Genomic DNA, 13,932 nt, shown 5'->3' on the forward strand with positions numbered 1-13,932 from the left:
TGTTACATTGTCTGTAGGGACAAAAGATCCCAATCCTGGAGTCTTTTGGTGAGATGGTCACCAATCTGAAGTGCCTGGAATGGAGTTGCGCCTACCTTAGCATGGTGGAAGGCCTGCTTGAGGCCACTTTCTACTCTATAACCTACGATTTCCTTTCTTCAGTGTTGTAGAAGCACTCTATAAAGACAGTACCCCACCGAATTACGCAGGATTTACAAAATGCTGAGTTTGTGGCAGTTACACAAAGTAGTCTCTTGGGCTAGTGCATCCTATCGCTGTGAAGCTTCTGGGCGCGCAGGAGGCCCGCTGTCCCGGCAAGTCACTGGCGCTCCTACAGCCCCGACGGTCCGGAATCCGCCGTTTACACGGTAAACCCGCAGCCTGACCACCAGCAGCTGAGAGCGCCCAGCGCGGACTCAGACTTGTCCGATTCCTTGGCAGCCCGCAGGCAGGGCTGTCGTGCCTCCTGAGCGGAAAGACCCCTCTCATTTTTTAATTTCACCCTTCTCCAAGAAGCCGCAGGGTCGGTCACGCCTCCTATTTCCAACCGCTCTCCCAGGGCCTGCCGAGCCCGCCAGCGCCTCTCAATTCCGCCCAGAGCGGCTGGAAGCGGCTCCCCGCGGGGCAGGAGCCCCCAGAGCCCGCGGCGGGACCCCCGCGGGAATGCACAGCACACCCGCCACCGCCCAGGGGATCCCACCGTGCCGCTCTCAGCCCCGTAGCCGCCGCCATCTCCGCCGGTTCCGGCCGCAGCGCGCAGGCACGAGGCGCGCGGCACTACACCCCCCAGGGAGCAACGGTCCGCCAGCCGCCATCCCGGCAGGCACTGCGGGATGGCCGCGCCTTCCTCCCCGGCCTCCTCGCAGAGCCTGTCGGGAGCGAGGCTCCCGCTGCGGCACTGCTCCGCGCTGCTCTGCCGATCTTCTCCCACATCGCGGGCTCCGCCATGCCCTTACTGTCCTGCGGCGGCGTGGCCGTTCCGCAGGGGCGCAGCGAGCCTGTTACCGCAAACACTTCCTCACTACGCACTTTTTTACGCCCACCCGCCCGTTTTCCGGCCACTTCCGCTTCCGGCCGCACCCTTCCGCTCCCACAGTGCCCCGCGCCGAATCATGGACCACAATGGTGAGGAGGGGAGAGGCCAGGGGACCCATTTATACCCGTCCCCGCCTGGGCCCGCTCCGCGCTACCGGGCGGGGAGAGGCCGAGCGTGGGGCCGCTGGGTGCGGGGCGGCGCCAGGGTGGCGGCGGGATGCGGCCTGGCCCCCGGTAACGCCGGTGGGGCCCGCGTTGGCCGCGGTTCCCCGCGGCCCGCGCAGCGGGGCCTGGTCTCTCCCCTCAGCGCTGGGCTGGCGGACCCCGGCGCGGCGGCGCTCGGCCTTTCCCCCGCCGCCCCCAGCGGAGCTCAGCCGCCAGGGCCCCCTCTACCGCCCCGGGGCGGGCAGCCCGGGCTCAGTAGTACGGTGTGTCCGGAGCCCGTCGGCCCGCAGCAGGTGGATGCGGCCGGTAGCGTGCGGGAGGTGACGGCGAGGCGCTCGTTTGCCCGCTGCGGTTCCCAAGATCGGTGCCGATAACGTGTTTTCTGGTTGGGTGATTGTGCTTTGCGGAGGAAACTTTCTCATGTGCTTAGATTTGGTTTTGTAGCTTTGATACTTTGCTGGTTAGTGTACTGGCATAGTCCAGGGAATAGATGAGTGAAGGTGGGGGTTTTGCTAGGGTTTGTTGTTTGTTTGTTTTTTCTTCCCCTTAGCAAAGACTGCACTATAAATCCGTATGTATAAGGTATAGTATTTGAGCTATATTAATGATTTTTTTTAAAAACAAAAGTAAAACTTGATGAAGGTGACAATTCAGGAGGGTGTATCACCTCTAATTAGAGCTCTTGTAAGTAGTCTTAACAATTTTGGTATGCTTTTCATATTTTTATCCTGGACTTAATCATGCTAGTTCTGCTTACACAGACTGGAATTTGTTATCCTTTTGTGAAACATGAATGACTAATAAACTTGCTAGTTTTAATTAGTTGAGCAGCTAACTCATGTAAATATTCCTAGCTTGCAATAGTATATGGCAGAAGCGTCAGAACTTAGTTGTTTCCTGTTGGCAGCTCAAGGGACTAAATAATACACAAGGGTTTGGATTTTTAAAAATTTGTTTTATTTGCAAATAGATTGAGGTCCTGCAGAGACTTCTTCTTGTCTATGGTGTTGTGGTTTTGTGTATTCTGATAGAAAACAGAATTTCCCCCAAAATAGAAAGTAGACAGTTTTAACATTATTATCTCTGACGTTCTAGCCCAGCAGTCTCTGGGGAAGCCTGGTATCGTAGGTGTATGTTTGCTGGGTCATCTGATTAGCCAACGGGACAGCCTAAACAAAAGCAACAAATGAAGAAAAGCAAAACCAGGCTTTATTGTTCGTGCCTTTTTACATATTGCCTTTTAGATTGAAACGTGTCAGCCACAGCGCTAAGAGGAATAAATACATTTGATCTATCAGAGGAAGTTGAGGGTTCTTGATTTTGAGGTAAAGTGACTGTCAGGGCACAGTCCCGATTTGACGCTGTCACAGTTCATAGTTTTGGTGGCTTGTGGAACACCCCTTCAAAGGCTGAACATGCCCTGCTTTGAAACGTCTGTCAAAATGGCATTTGCAATTAAAAAGAAAGTCAGCTGGGTGGATTAATGAAGGACAAAACTTTATTTTTGTACTAATGAGATGCCAGGCAGTGGTTTAAGGTAGAGTCACTAAAGGAGTTGTACCCCTTTTGTTGCTGTTGCTTGTTGCAATACCCCCTATAGATTATCTCTTGGAGCCTGTATCTACTGATGCATGTGTCAGGCTGTTTCTTGCTTCCTTTGCTCTGCTACTCAGATTTAAATCTGGTTAAAGAGAATTCTGTATGTAGTGGGGAACAATATTTTACAGTTTGGTGAGGATACCACTACATACTCTTAAGTACCAATGTTTTTGTGATACTTTATGCTAAATTTCAAAGTGATATTTCAAGATGTTCATATGTCAAGATGGGAACTAGTATCTTTCCAAATTTAAGAACCAATTTACATAAATTGTAAAAATTATTTTTTCTCATAACTTCTATGTTGTCAAGGTTGTACAAAGAATTGACTCTTCAGTGCTGTTCATGCTGTGAGAGGAGCTATGCAGTTAATGTTTTTTTTTTTTCCCGTTGTGGAGAAGTGACAGACTAGCTAACTTTTTAAAATACCTTTATTTTATAAGTATATTTCCTAAAATCGGGGTTGCTCCCAATACAGTTTTGTGACTTGAATTCTAGAATAAACTGTATGTAAAGATGTTTAGTGATTAAACTTTGATATGTTGCATGAGTCTCAAACAAGCTTTAAAAATAGTTTTTCTTAAAACTCTTCTGTTAATATTTAGTGTCTTTAGGAACTATTAGATAACTGAAAAATTACATTAACTTTTTTTTTCTTTCATAGACAATGATTTGCAAGGAACAAATAGTTCAGGATCATTGGGTGGTCTTGACGTTCGTAGAAGAATCCCTATAAAGCTTATCTCAAAACAGACCAATAAAACCAAACCTGCACCTCGAACTCCAAGAAATATGAACAGGATGCCTTCAAAGACACAAGCTGGTGATGAAGGTAAATTAATATAAATACTAGGCCTGTAGTAGGGAAGCATATTATTCTGCAGCATTGTTCAAGATTTTACTTCGTCTTGGAGACTTAGAGTCCAAGGTTCTGTCCAAGTGCAAAAGAAGCTTCAAATTCTTGGGTACTGCTACACTATAAGGATTAAATGGTGTACATTCCCAAAACAGACTATCTTACTGTTTTGACTGTACCCTTCTGTGGAGTGGGCCCAGCAGATTAGAAGGCCTGTGGTATTTCTTGATGATTTCAGTACAGAATAACACGTTCTTAATAGCAGCCTGTGTCAATTAGGAAAGTGTTGTGGTTGGCTTGTGTCTTTCTTCTCTTTCTTCTTTCCACAGAAGAATTTGATTATAACGAAGAAGAGCGATACGAGTGCAAAGGAGGTGAAATGTTTGGCAATCAAAGAAGATTCCCTGGACCCATCTTTTGGGACTATAAGGTAAAGTCATGGATGGGAAGTTGTGAATCTTTGTGAATCATACCAAACTATGGGTAGCCCTGGTAGACACCTTCTTAAATGGAAGTGCTTCCATTACTTTTGACTGACTGAAAATATGTTCTCTGCTTTCTCATGTTTTTGTTGTTCATGCATCCTTCTTAACTAATTCAGAAATAGTGGGTGTGTAGGTGATAATTGAAATGAGAAGCTTTAATGATGTTGGATTTTGTTCTCCCACCCCTTTCTCTATCCTATCAGATAAACTTGTTGGGGGAAAAGGATGATACACCAGTCCATTTCTGTGATAAGTGTGGATTGCCTATCAAAATGTATGGACGCATGGTGAGTGAAATTATCAGTGGAAGGTGCAGTCATGGTTTCCCTTTAGGTAAAATTAGGTTTTACTATGTCTCTGTGAGGCCGGTAGAGGTTACTGATTTCAGCAGGCCTCTGAATAAACAGCAGAAGAATATCGGGGTGGAACTGGGGGCCTTCACTGCTGAAGTGGTTTTGTTCCATCTGTCTGTCTGATTTTACTTTACCTCCTGATTTAATAAAGTAACCTTGAAAACATTGAACAAAAAAAATCAAAACACTGTCACCAACAAAAAACCCTTTCAAGTTCAGTGGGTTTTGACCTTACACAACGTAGCTTTATAAATAAGCTCTTTATCTCAAAGATTTGCAATGAAGTTAGAAAACACTGGTTGCTTTTATATCCCTTTAAAATTAGTGTAACAAAATCCCTGAGATTGGTTTAGATTTCTATGTGTGATGTAACAGGCTTCAGGATCTGACTTAATGCCAGTTAATGCTTTTAAAACTTTCCTTCCTTGCCAGCAAGACAAGTGCAATTAGATTGCATATGCAGCTTCTGTAAATGTTTGGTGTTGGTATTATTGCAAGACTTAAACTTTTGCCCATGTGCTTTTGCGACTCTTAAAAACAAACAAACAAACCTACCCCCCAAAAAGCCAGACTCAACAGAAACTGTTTCAGAATGTTTCTATGCAAAGATGATGTAAACTGCTAGCTACTGCTGGTTACCTCATAGGTAACTTAGTTGCCTTTATTATTAGAAATTGTGTTCTGGAGGGAGGAACTGTATTCTGCAAAATGACATCGATGTTTATATACAATGGCTTAACAGACCCATTTTTTTGTCTCTAGATACCTTGCAAGCATGTTTTCTGCTATGACTGTGCTATACTACATGAGAAAAAGGGAGACAAGATGTGTCCGGGGTAAGTTATCTCAAAATTTATTATTAAATGAAATGTAGGAAAATAACTTAAATACCTTATTTCAGATACTGTATTAACATAGTTCTTATTTATGTCCACTTAGCAGAGGCAGTAGCATATCCTTTACTACACCACTTGATTATAGTTTTGTATATCATATTTTGGGATCGTAAGAGATCAGTGTTTACTTTGCTGTTTAAGTATTTGTGTAGATAACTTGTTATTTCTCTAATTTGAAAAGGAATAAATGGCAGTTTAGTGAGAGTGACTCTTGATAAGTCTTAATGCACAGAAGGAATTTGTGAGAGAGAATGATGCTATTTATACACTTCCACCTCATGAAATTTTTATGTTCTTTCATAGTTGTGTCTGGAGACTTAAAAACTAGATAAACTTCAAAATCAATGAAATGTTTCTTTCATTGCTGTAGTCGGGGGAAAAAATTGTCAGTTCTAATTTGGGTAATTATGGTAATTTGGTTGACTTGGGGGGGGGGAAGGGCAGGCTGAGCTCTGTGTGATGACAATAAACCAATATTCTCTTCTGATTTAGCTGTAATGAACCTGTGCAGCGAATCGAGCAGTGTGTCCGAGGGTCTCTCTTCATGTGTAGCATTGTTCAAGGGTGCAAGAGAACTTACCTGTCACAGAGGGACTTACAAGCTCACATCAACCACCGTCACATGAGAGCTGGAAAGCCTGTTACTCGTCCTCCAATCGAACCTGTGCATCCTCCTATTGCCCCACCGCCTGCCGAAATTCCTGAGCGTTTCATAATGCCACCTGAGAAACATCATATGAGCCACATTCCGCCAAAGCAGCACATCATGATGCCACCACCTCCTTTACAGCATGTGCCACATGAGCATTACAACCAGCCACATGAAGACATTCGTGCGCCTCCTGCAGAGATGTCAATGGCTCCACCGCCACCTCGCCCAGTCAGTCAGGACACCTTCCGCATTTCAACGAGAAAACACAGCAACTTAATAACTGTCCCTATTCAGGATGATTCAAATTCAGGTGCTCGAGAACCACCTCCACCAGCCCCTGCACCTGCTCATCATCATCCTGAGTACCAGGGTCAACCAGTGGTATCGCACCCTCATCATATTATGCCACCACAGCAACATTATGCACCACCCCCACCACCACCTCCACCAATAAGCCATCCACTGCAGCATCCTCCCCAGGCAGCAGGTACTCCTCACATGGTATATAGCCAAGCTCCTCCACCACCAATGACCTCTGCTCCTCCTCCAATAACCCCGCCACCTGGACATATAATTGCCCAGATGCCACCATATATGAATCATCCTCCTCCAGGACCTCCCCCTCCTCAGCATGGAGGCCCACCTGTAAATGTAAATGCACCCCCTCCCCATCACTATAATCCTAACTCTTTGCCACAGTTCAGTGAAGATCAAGGAACTCTTAGTCCCCCTTTCACACAGCCCGGGGGAATGAGTCCAGGGATATGGCCAGCTCCCAGGGGGCCGCCTCCACCTCCAAGGATGCAAGGGCCTCCTGCTCAGGCCCCGCTTCCTGGACCACACCACCCTGATCAAGCCAGGTACAGACCCTATTACCAATGATATGAGCAATTGTGTGAATAGAGTGCTATGAAGAGGATAAAACTATATACAACAACCTTTTAATTAATTGTTTTGGGGTTATTTTGTTGTGTTTTTTTTAAATACTATCATTTTGACTGTAAGACGTTTTGGGGGTTGAATCTTAAATGATTTTTAAGCCTTGGCTGTAGGACTTTGACTTCAAATACTCTGTAGTGCTAAAATAAGTGGCTTAGTAGACCACAGTTGCATTTTAACAGAACTTCTGTCTCTAGTGTGGCTGAATTGTCCTAAGATGAACACTTGTAATATTATTTCCTGGAGAAAATGAACACGTGTTGTACCATTCTGAATATTATTTTTGTTAAATCCAGTGTTTAGTTTCACTTGTGATACATTTTTGTTAACCTATGTACAATAATTAAATTGAAATATGGTTGTAAAAGTGGTGGGTTTTTATATGAAGTTAATACAGACATAGTTCTGGGACACCATTTTGGCACTAATACTTTCCAAATGGGCAGCATAATGACGTATTAAGGGAACTTTAATATTTCTCCTACTAACAGTTACCATTACTTATAATGAATTCAGGCAATGGTGAATTTGTGGCACTAGAGATCAGACATGCAGAATACTGCATTTCAGCTTTTTCTTTCTTTTTTTTTTTTTTTTTTTTCTTTAAATTCGTGCAGCAAGGTAAATTTATCAGAAATACAGCTGTGGGCATGATGTGAAACCATGTAATGTATTGAGAGTTTTGCTGGGTGTTTGTTTGGTTTTGTTTGGGGGTTTAGGTTTTTGGGTGGGTTGGTTGGTTTGTTTTAAAGCTAGTTTTGGTTCAGAAGGTTCTGTTTACCTGTACACTACTCATTGGAGTTGAATTCCAACTATTGTGTTTACCCATGACTACCTTTGCGTGCAAGTGGCTGTGAATTGGCTTGTCATGTCTGTGAGAAGCACATTATTTTTGGGTAAGGAAGTGGCGTTTGCCTCTGTCACTTTCTAGAATATGTACAGTAAGAAAACATCCCATTTAGATAACCTGAAAGAACTGGTCTGACATCCCTTATGTAGACATAAATAAAAAAGCTACACATACTTTATCTGTTGCGATTTTGTGATACAGGTTTAATTGAACAGACAATATTTAGGTGTTTTGCTTTTTTTTAAAGTAGCAATACAAGCAGGCCCTCAGGTCTGTTTTGGCCCAAAACTTAGGTTTTATGAGCATACTTCTAAAAAGGAGAAATATAATAAATAAAAAATGAGAATGTTCTTTTTCAGTGCAGCTGGTAGCTGAACTGGACAATACTAAGACAATACTGTCTGTGTTTTGGAGTGCTTATCTTTGCATTTCTAATCAATGGTAGTGCTGAACACTTGTTTGTTGTGTTGTTTTTGTTTTTTTTTTTCAAAATGCCACATTTCTAGCAGTAGTGCTTTTAGATGAAGAAATCTGGTGGGTTTTTTCTAAGGTTTGTAATTTCCTACTGGTCTTGAATAATCTGAACTATCTTAAAGCCTCAGTGTTACTATTTATTTTGTAACCATTTTTTTCCTGGCTCATAACTGTTAAATTTATGAAAGAGCTTTGGCAGTGTAACATTCCAAATTTTTTAATTTTACATATAAGCTGCATAATTTTAATTAGCACAGCAAGGGCTCTTGAGATTTACTTTGTCCTTGACTGCCATTGGTTTCCTTGTGACCAAGGGCAAATCTTCTAGACTGCCTTTCAAATAAATACTTCTTTAGAGCAGTGCAAATAAACTCTGACATATACAAATAAATTCTTGGGTATACAAATGCCCAGTAAGTGTCCATTGATTAAAAGTCTGCTTAACTGTAATATGCTTCTTTCTAAGACAGAGTTCTTTGGTTTGGTTTCTCTGAAAAATAAGTAATTTTAAATAAAACACACTGGTGAAGAAGAAGAGGTTGATTGTGATAATCTGCTTTGGTATGAGGTTGGTTGAAAATTTAGTTTTAATGTGAATTAAGGTGAAAATGACTGCCAGTATTATTTTGTTTCAGTAATGTATATTAAACGCATGAGGAGCTTTTAAGGACCCCCTTTTGTCATTGTTAAATTGTTTGGTCAGGGGTAGGCTTAGGGACATTTATATTACAACATATAACTTCGTCTGGGAGGAAATCTGCACATCTGATTAATATTCTTTGACTCTGCAAAGCCAAACTTAATGAGTGAAATACCTGTTTGTTTAAAACAGAGCTTCATTTTGTTTAGGCTGAAAAGGTAACACATGCAGGCTTGTGAGGGCACAGGCTTTTGTGCAGGGAGATGCATCAGCCTCACCAGTGCACTGTTTTGGAAAATAAAACATTCTGAAATCAGCTATTACCCGTCCATTGCAGGTGATGAGGAAATAAGGCAACTCTTTCCATCGTGCTACTTTTTAGAAACAAGAGAGGTTGCATGCTTTTGTTATGTGTTACCCATTCTGTTGTGAAGCAGATGAAGGGTTCAAACTTAGTAATTCTGGGTCCAAAGCTATTCTTGAAGTTATTGATAAAGTGCTTTTCTGAAAATGCTGAGACAGTTGAATTGATTAAGGGAAAACAGCAGCCTTTCTTTGCTCTAGCAAAAACCACAAACGATAAGTGTCACTGTAGAGGACGTGTGAGATTTTTTTTTTTTCCCGTTTATAGTTGAGGCAAAGTTGATGTGTCATACAGACAATGACATATTACCCCCAAAAATCAGTAGGATCCCTTGAATTGTTTAGTGACCATGGATCAAAAGTCTTTGTGATAGAGGACTTTTTGAAAAGTAATCTTATGTAGGCAGGACTTGGACTTGGGTCAAATCTCTATGTCTCACTTGTGTAGGAACACCTAAATCCATTTTTTTATTTATTAAGTATACCTGTGTAACTAAGGGTACTGCTGATGCTTTCATATTTACAAAGTTAAAAAATATCTGCATTGGTCAAAACCTTATGTTAACATTCTTTCTAATTGGTTTATGGGATTTTGGGCATGTTTTGGGGTGGTTTGGTTTTGTTTTGGGTTTTTTTTTGCAAAATATCTGATTGTTTCGGTGTGAAGTTCAGAAATGCCATATGTTGTATTTACTTGTATAATTGACAGTTTTAGAAATGGTAAGATGTACTTGCAAATTCTTTGGATTCCTACTTACTTCTTCCTGTAAAGACAAACATTTGATGTTTATTTTGAATAAATATCCCTGTCTGTGGCAGTGATCTCCCTGCTGAGGCATTGCCGAGCAGATCTCAAGGTTTAAAGAGAACTGATGACATACAAATTTGTCAGTCATTGTAGGTTCCTCTGATAACATCACAGAAGGGAATGAAAAGGTGTTTGATGGTTTGTGTCCACCATGGAATGAATGAATGAAAGGACACCAGCAGATGGCCTGGAAACATCTGTAGTTTAGATGCTTGTCTCCTTATGCTTTATCTTCAATTCCATCTATAACCTTGCTTAAAGGATTGCCTGCAACCATGCATGCTTTACAACCAGCAAGCTGATTATGTGAACATGTACTTTATGTTCGATGAGGTTTTTTTAAATCCTATTAACATAAAAATTGGATACCTACGTGTGCTAAGTGATATTTTTCATGCCTTTTAAAAAAGAAAAATGTGAATTATTTTTTAAAAATCGGATCCAAGAGAATTAGAAAACCTTACCAGATGGAGTTTCTGCTGCTTTTCACTTATTGCTCTCAAAGGAGTGTCCAATTCTTTTTATTAAAAAATAAAGTGGAAGTAACTCATGTTCATCCCATGTTAGAGTTTGCACACGTAGTAAGGGAGAAAAAAAATCTCCTATATTATGTAAAGTCAAGTGTTCTCAGAAGCATGTTTGTGGATGTGCTTTCTCTGTGGGTTGAGTCTGAGCACACCTCTCTGTTCTCAAAACGTTTTCTGCTCTGTAAAACTTGTGTCTGATTTTGTGTTGTTTCTCTCTGTGTGCATTGCTGTGTTTGCTGACACAAGCATGCACAGGGTGGCATCAGAAGGTACGGTCAAGCCTGGGAAGCTGGAGGAGCACGGCAGATTGCAGTTGCAATGTAATATTGAATGTATGGGAAACAAGTTTGAACTTTCCTGTTCATATATATGACATTAAAGGGTCCAATGCAGCAGAGAAATCTGCAAGGTTTTTATTCATTTTTGTCCTGACTAGATGTCTAAAGGAAATGTCAGTATTATACCAGTTGTATTTCCTCTGTTTTTTATTTTATGTTGTTAAAAACGATTCCTAGAAGTTGTTAAATCATCTTTATATAGTAATGGTGCCTTCACAACTGTGCGCTTCTTCACTGTGTTCAGGTATGTTATGTTCACACTACTGATTCATACCGACCAGTTTGTACACTGAACAGCTGCATTTGTTTGTGCAATGTGAGTGAGAATAACTGAGTTTAAAGCTCCTCTTAGTCTTGACTTAGTCATAAGACAGCTACTTCAGAAACTTTTCCTATTCTGAATTGCATCTCCTTGTTCTCTAAATATGGGGGATTTGTTGGGATTTTTAAAAAAATGTTTTCAGTTTTGACTTAGTTGGTGAGCACAAGAGATTTAGAGAATAAAAAATCCAACATAACGTCTGCAGAGGTGTGGGTGGAACAGCAGCAGGAAGCCACTAAATTAGCTCAGTCATCTTGATTCTGGAGTGTGGGTAGGACTGATTGTAATACGCTTCTGTTAATGGGAAGAGTGATAATGTACGCAAGCGGGCAGGAATGTTTCCATTTTTATGTAGTAATGTTTCACAAAAGAACTTCATCTTAACTGCTAAACCAACCCCTCCCAATGAGTAGTTTTAAATGGTTGTGAATGTGTCGATCAACAAGAGTTTTATTCAGTCCTATTTGTGGAAAACAATGCTTGAACACAGCTCCAGATAATTTATGGTGAATTATTTCCTACACTAAATAAAATCACATAAGTACTAATTGGAGTTCCTGCACTTGTTCTTTGCCATTGCTGGATCAGGTAAACTTTCTGGCATTTTCTTAGGAAGCAGAAGGGAGCAGATGTGTAAAGAAGGGCGAGAAAAGAAAGCTATCCACATTTCAGCATAGGGATGAAGAATCTAGAACTGTGGTGACATTTCTTTCTGGTAAAGAAGTGCTTAAATATGCTTTTTCCTTAATTGAAACTTAATTTGAAATTGAAAAAATCATAGGATCATAGAACGGTTTAGGTTGGAAAGGACCTTGAAGATCATCGAGTTCCAACCCCCCTGCCATAGGCAGGGAGACCTCCCACTAGACCAGGTTGCCCAAGGCCACGTCCAGCCTGGCCTTGAACACCTCCAGGGATGGGGCCTCAACAGCCTCTCTGGGCAACCTGTGCCAGTGCCTCACCACCCTCAAAGTGAAAAACTTCTTCCTAATGTTCAATCTGAACCTGCCCTCTTCCAGTTTAAAGCCATTCCCCCTCATCCTATCACTACGTGCCCTAGGAAAAAGTCCTTCCCCAGCTCTCCTGTAGGCCCCCTTTAGGTACTGGAAGGCCGCAATAAGATCTCCCCGGAGCCTTCTCCAGGCTGAACAGCCCCAACTCTCTCAGCCTCTCCTCATAGGAGAGGTGCTCCAGCCCTCGGATCATCCTCGTGGCTCTCCTCTGGACACGCTCCAGCAGGTCTATGTCCTTCTTATGTTGGGGACTCCAGAGCTGGATGCAGTACTCCAGGTGGGGTCTCACGAGAGTGGAGTAGAGGGGCAGAATCACCTCCTTTGACCTGCTGGCCACACTTCGAGTTTGCACATTGTAATGCTCTCTGCATTGGGCCCAAGCCTTTGAATAAGTGAATAACTTTGTAATTTTTGTCTCTATATTTCACACAGGCAATCTCTTTTGCACTGCAAAGTGAAAACCAGGCTTGAGAGTAGGCTTGAGCATCACAGGCTCCACAGCTTCTGTATTTTCTATCCCTCTTGCTGGTTCTAAAATACCTGTTATTTACTTACCAAGCATCTGCACTCCGCTGAGGAGAGGTAGTCTAAGGATACGTGGTGATGAATTAACACAATAACCTGTCAGCTCTCCAAAAAGAAATCGGGTATGAAATTTGCCTTTTAGCTTATTCTTGAGTAAAGTATTAAAAAGCGGTACATGGTATTTCTCATACTGAGCAGCAACACTGCCCAATGGAGGACCAATAAATATCCAGATTTCCAAAGGTCTCCATCTCAAGAGTAAGCCACTAAATCTGCATCAGCACAATATCCCACAACAGAGCAAGATGTATGTGCTACAATCTGAATGAAGGTAAACTGCCCAGAGAAACGTTAGTACCTGGGTAACAGAGAGTTGAATGCAGAAATAACCAGTACCTGGAGGGGGAAGTAACATAAAGCATCAGAAACAATGCTGCTGTTGTCAACATTAAAAAGTAAGGAGTTGGGTGATTTAAGAGGGTGGTAAATAGCTGGTAGGGACATGTGACATGGGAGTGCAAGGCGCTCTGGTTAAGGCTGTCTGGGTATCGTGTCCATTTAAGGAATGGTGAGTGGTTTTGGAAGGGGGATTTATGCTTTGGGGCACTGTGCTGTATCAGAAGAGTCATTAGTATTGAAATGAATTGTTCTGAGGAGTGCAATTTAGAAAAGAATTTTTTTTCTCAGTCTGAAGCCTGTCAGCAAATCCAATATGGTTTTTAAGTGCAATATGTGGTGTTCCACCAGGCTGATGTGCTTTCGCTAGGGATCTTTGCCTGAGTCTGTATAGGTGCATGTGCACACAGGACTGGAAAGAACAGCCTGAGTCAGAAAGTCCATATTCCACTGGTGTGGTGTGGTATCATGGTTTTCATAAATATGTTAAGCCTCACCTTAAAAGTAGTTTAGGTTTTTTGCTCCTCTTGTTCTAACTGGAAAGGATGTTCCAGGATTTCACTATTATAAAAGTTAGGAACCATCTTCCAATATCTAGCTTATATTTATGTTTGGCCAGTTTTTTGTTTTTTGGGTTTTTTTCCTCATAGGACGATCTTAAATTTTGTCTTGCCTTTCCTCTCTCTTAGGTTAAAT

At 42.1% G+C, this 13,932-nt stretch overlaps 1 protein-coding gene across 1 annotated transcript; it reads left to right on the forward strand.

Moving 5' to 3' along the window:
- Nucleotides 1-833: 833 nt before the first annotated feature.
- Nucleotides 834-8,146, forward strand: CBLL1 (Cbl proto-oncogene like 1; the record flags this gene model as incomplete). Its single annotated transcript, XM_082498085.1, has 6 exons — nt 834-1,125; nt 3,464-3,631; nt 3,985-4,085; nt 4,344-4,427; nt 5,256-5,329; nt 5,882-8,146. 6 exons carry the CDS (start codon nt 834-836, stop codon nt 6,921-6,923), a joined length of 1,761 nt encoding a protein of 586 aa, XP_082354211.1. The 3' UTR covers nt 6,924-8,146.
- Nucleotides 8,147-13,932: the final 5,786 nt, after the last annotated feature.

The sequence above is a fragment of the Vanellus vanellus genome (assembly GCF_965231255.1).
Source record: "Vanellus vanellus genome assembly, chromosome: 1".
NCBI classification, from domain to species: Eukaryota; Metazoa; Chordata; class Aves; order Charadriiformes; family Charadriidae; genus Vanellus; species Vanellus vanellus.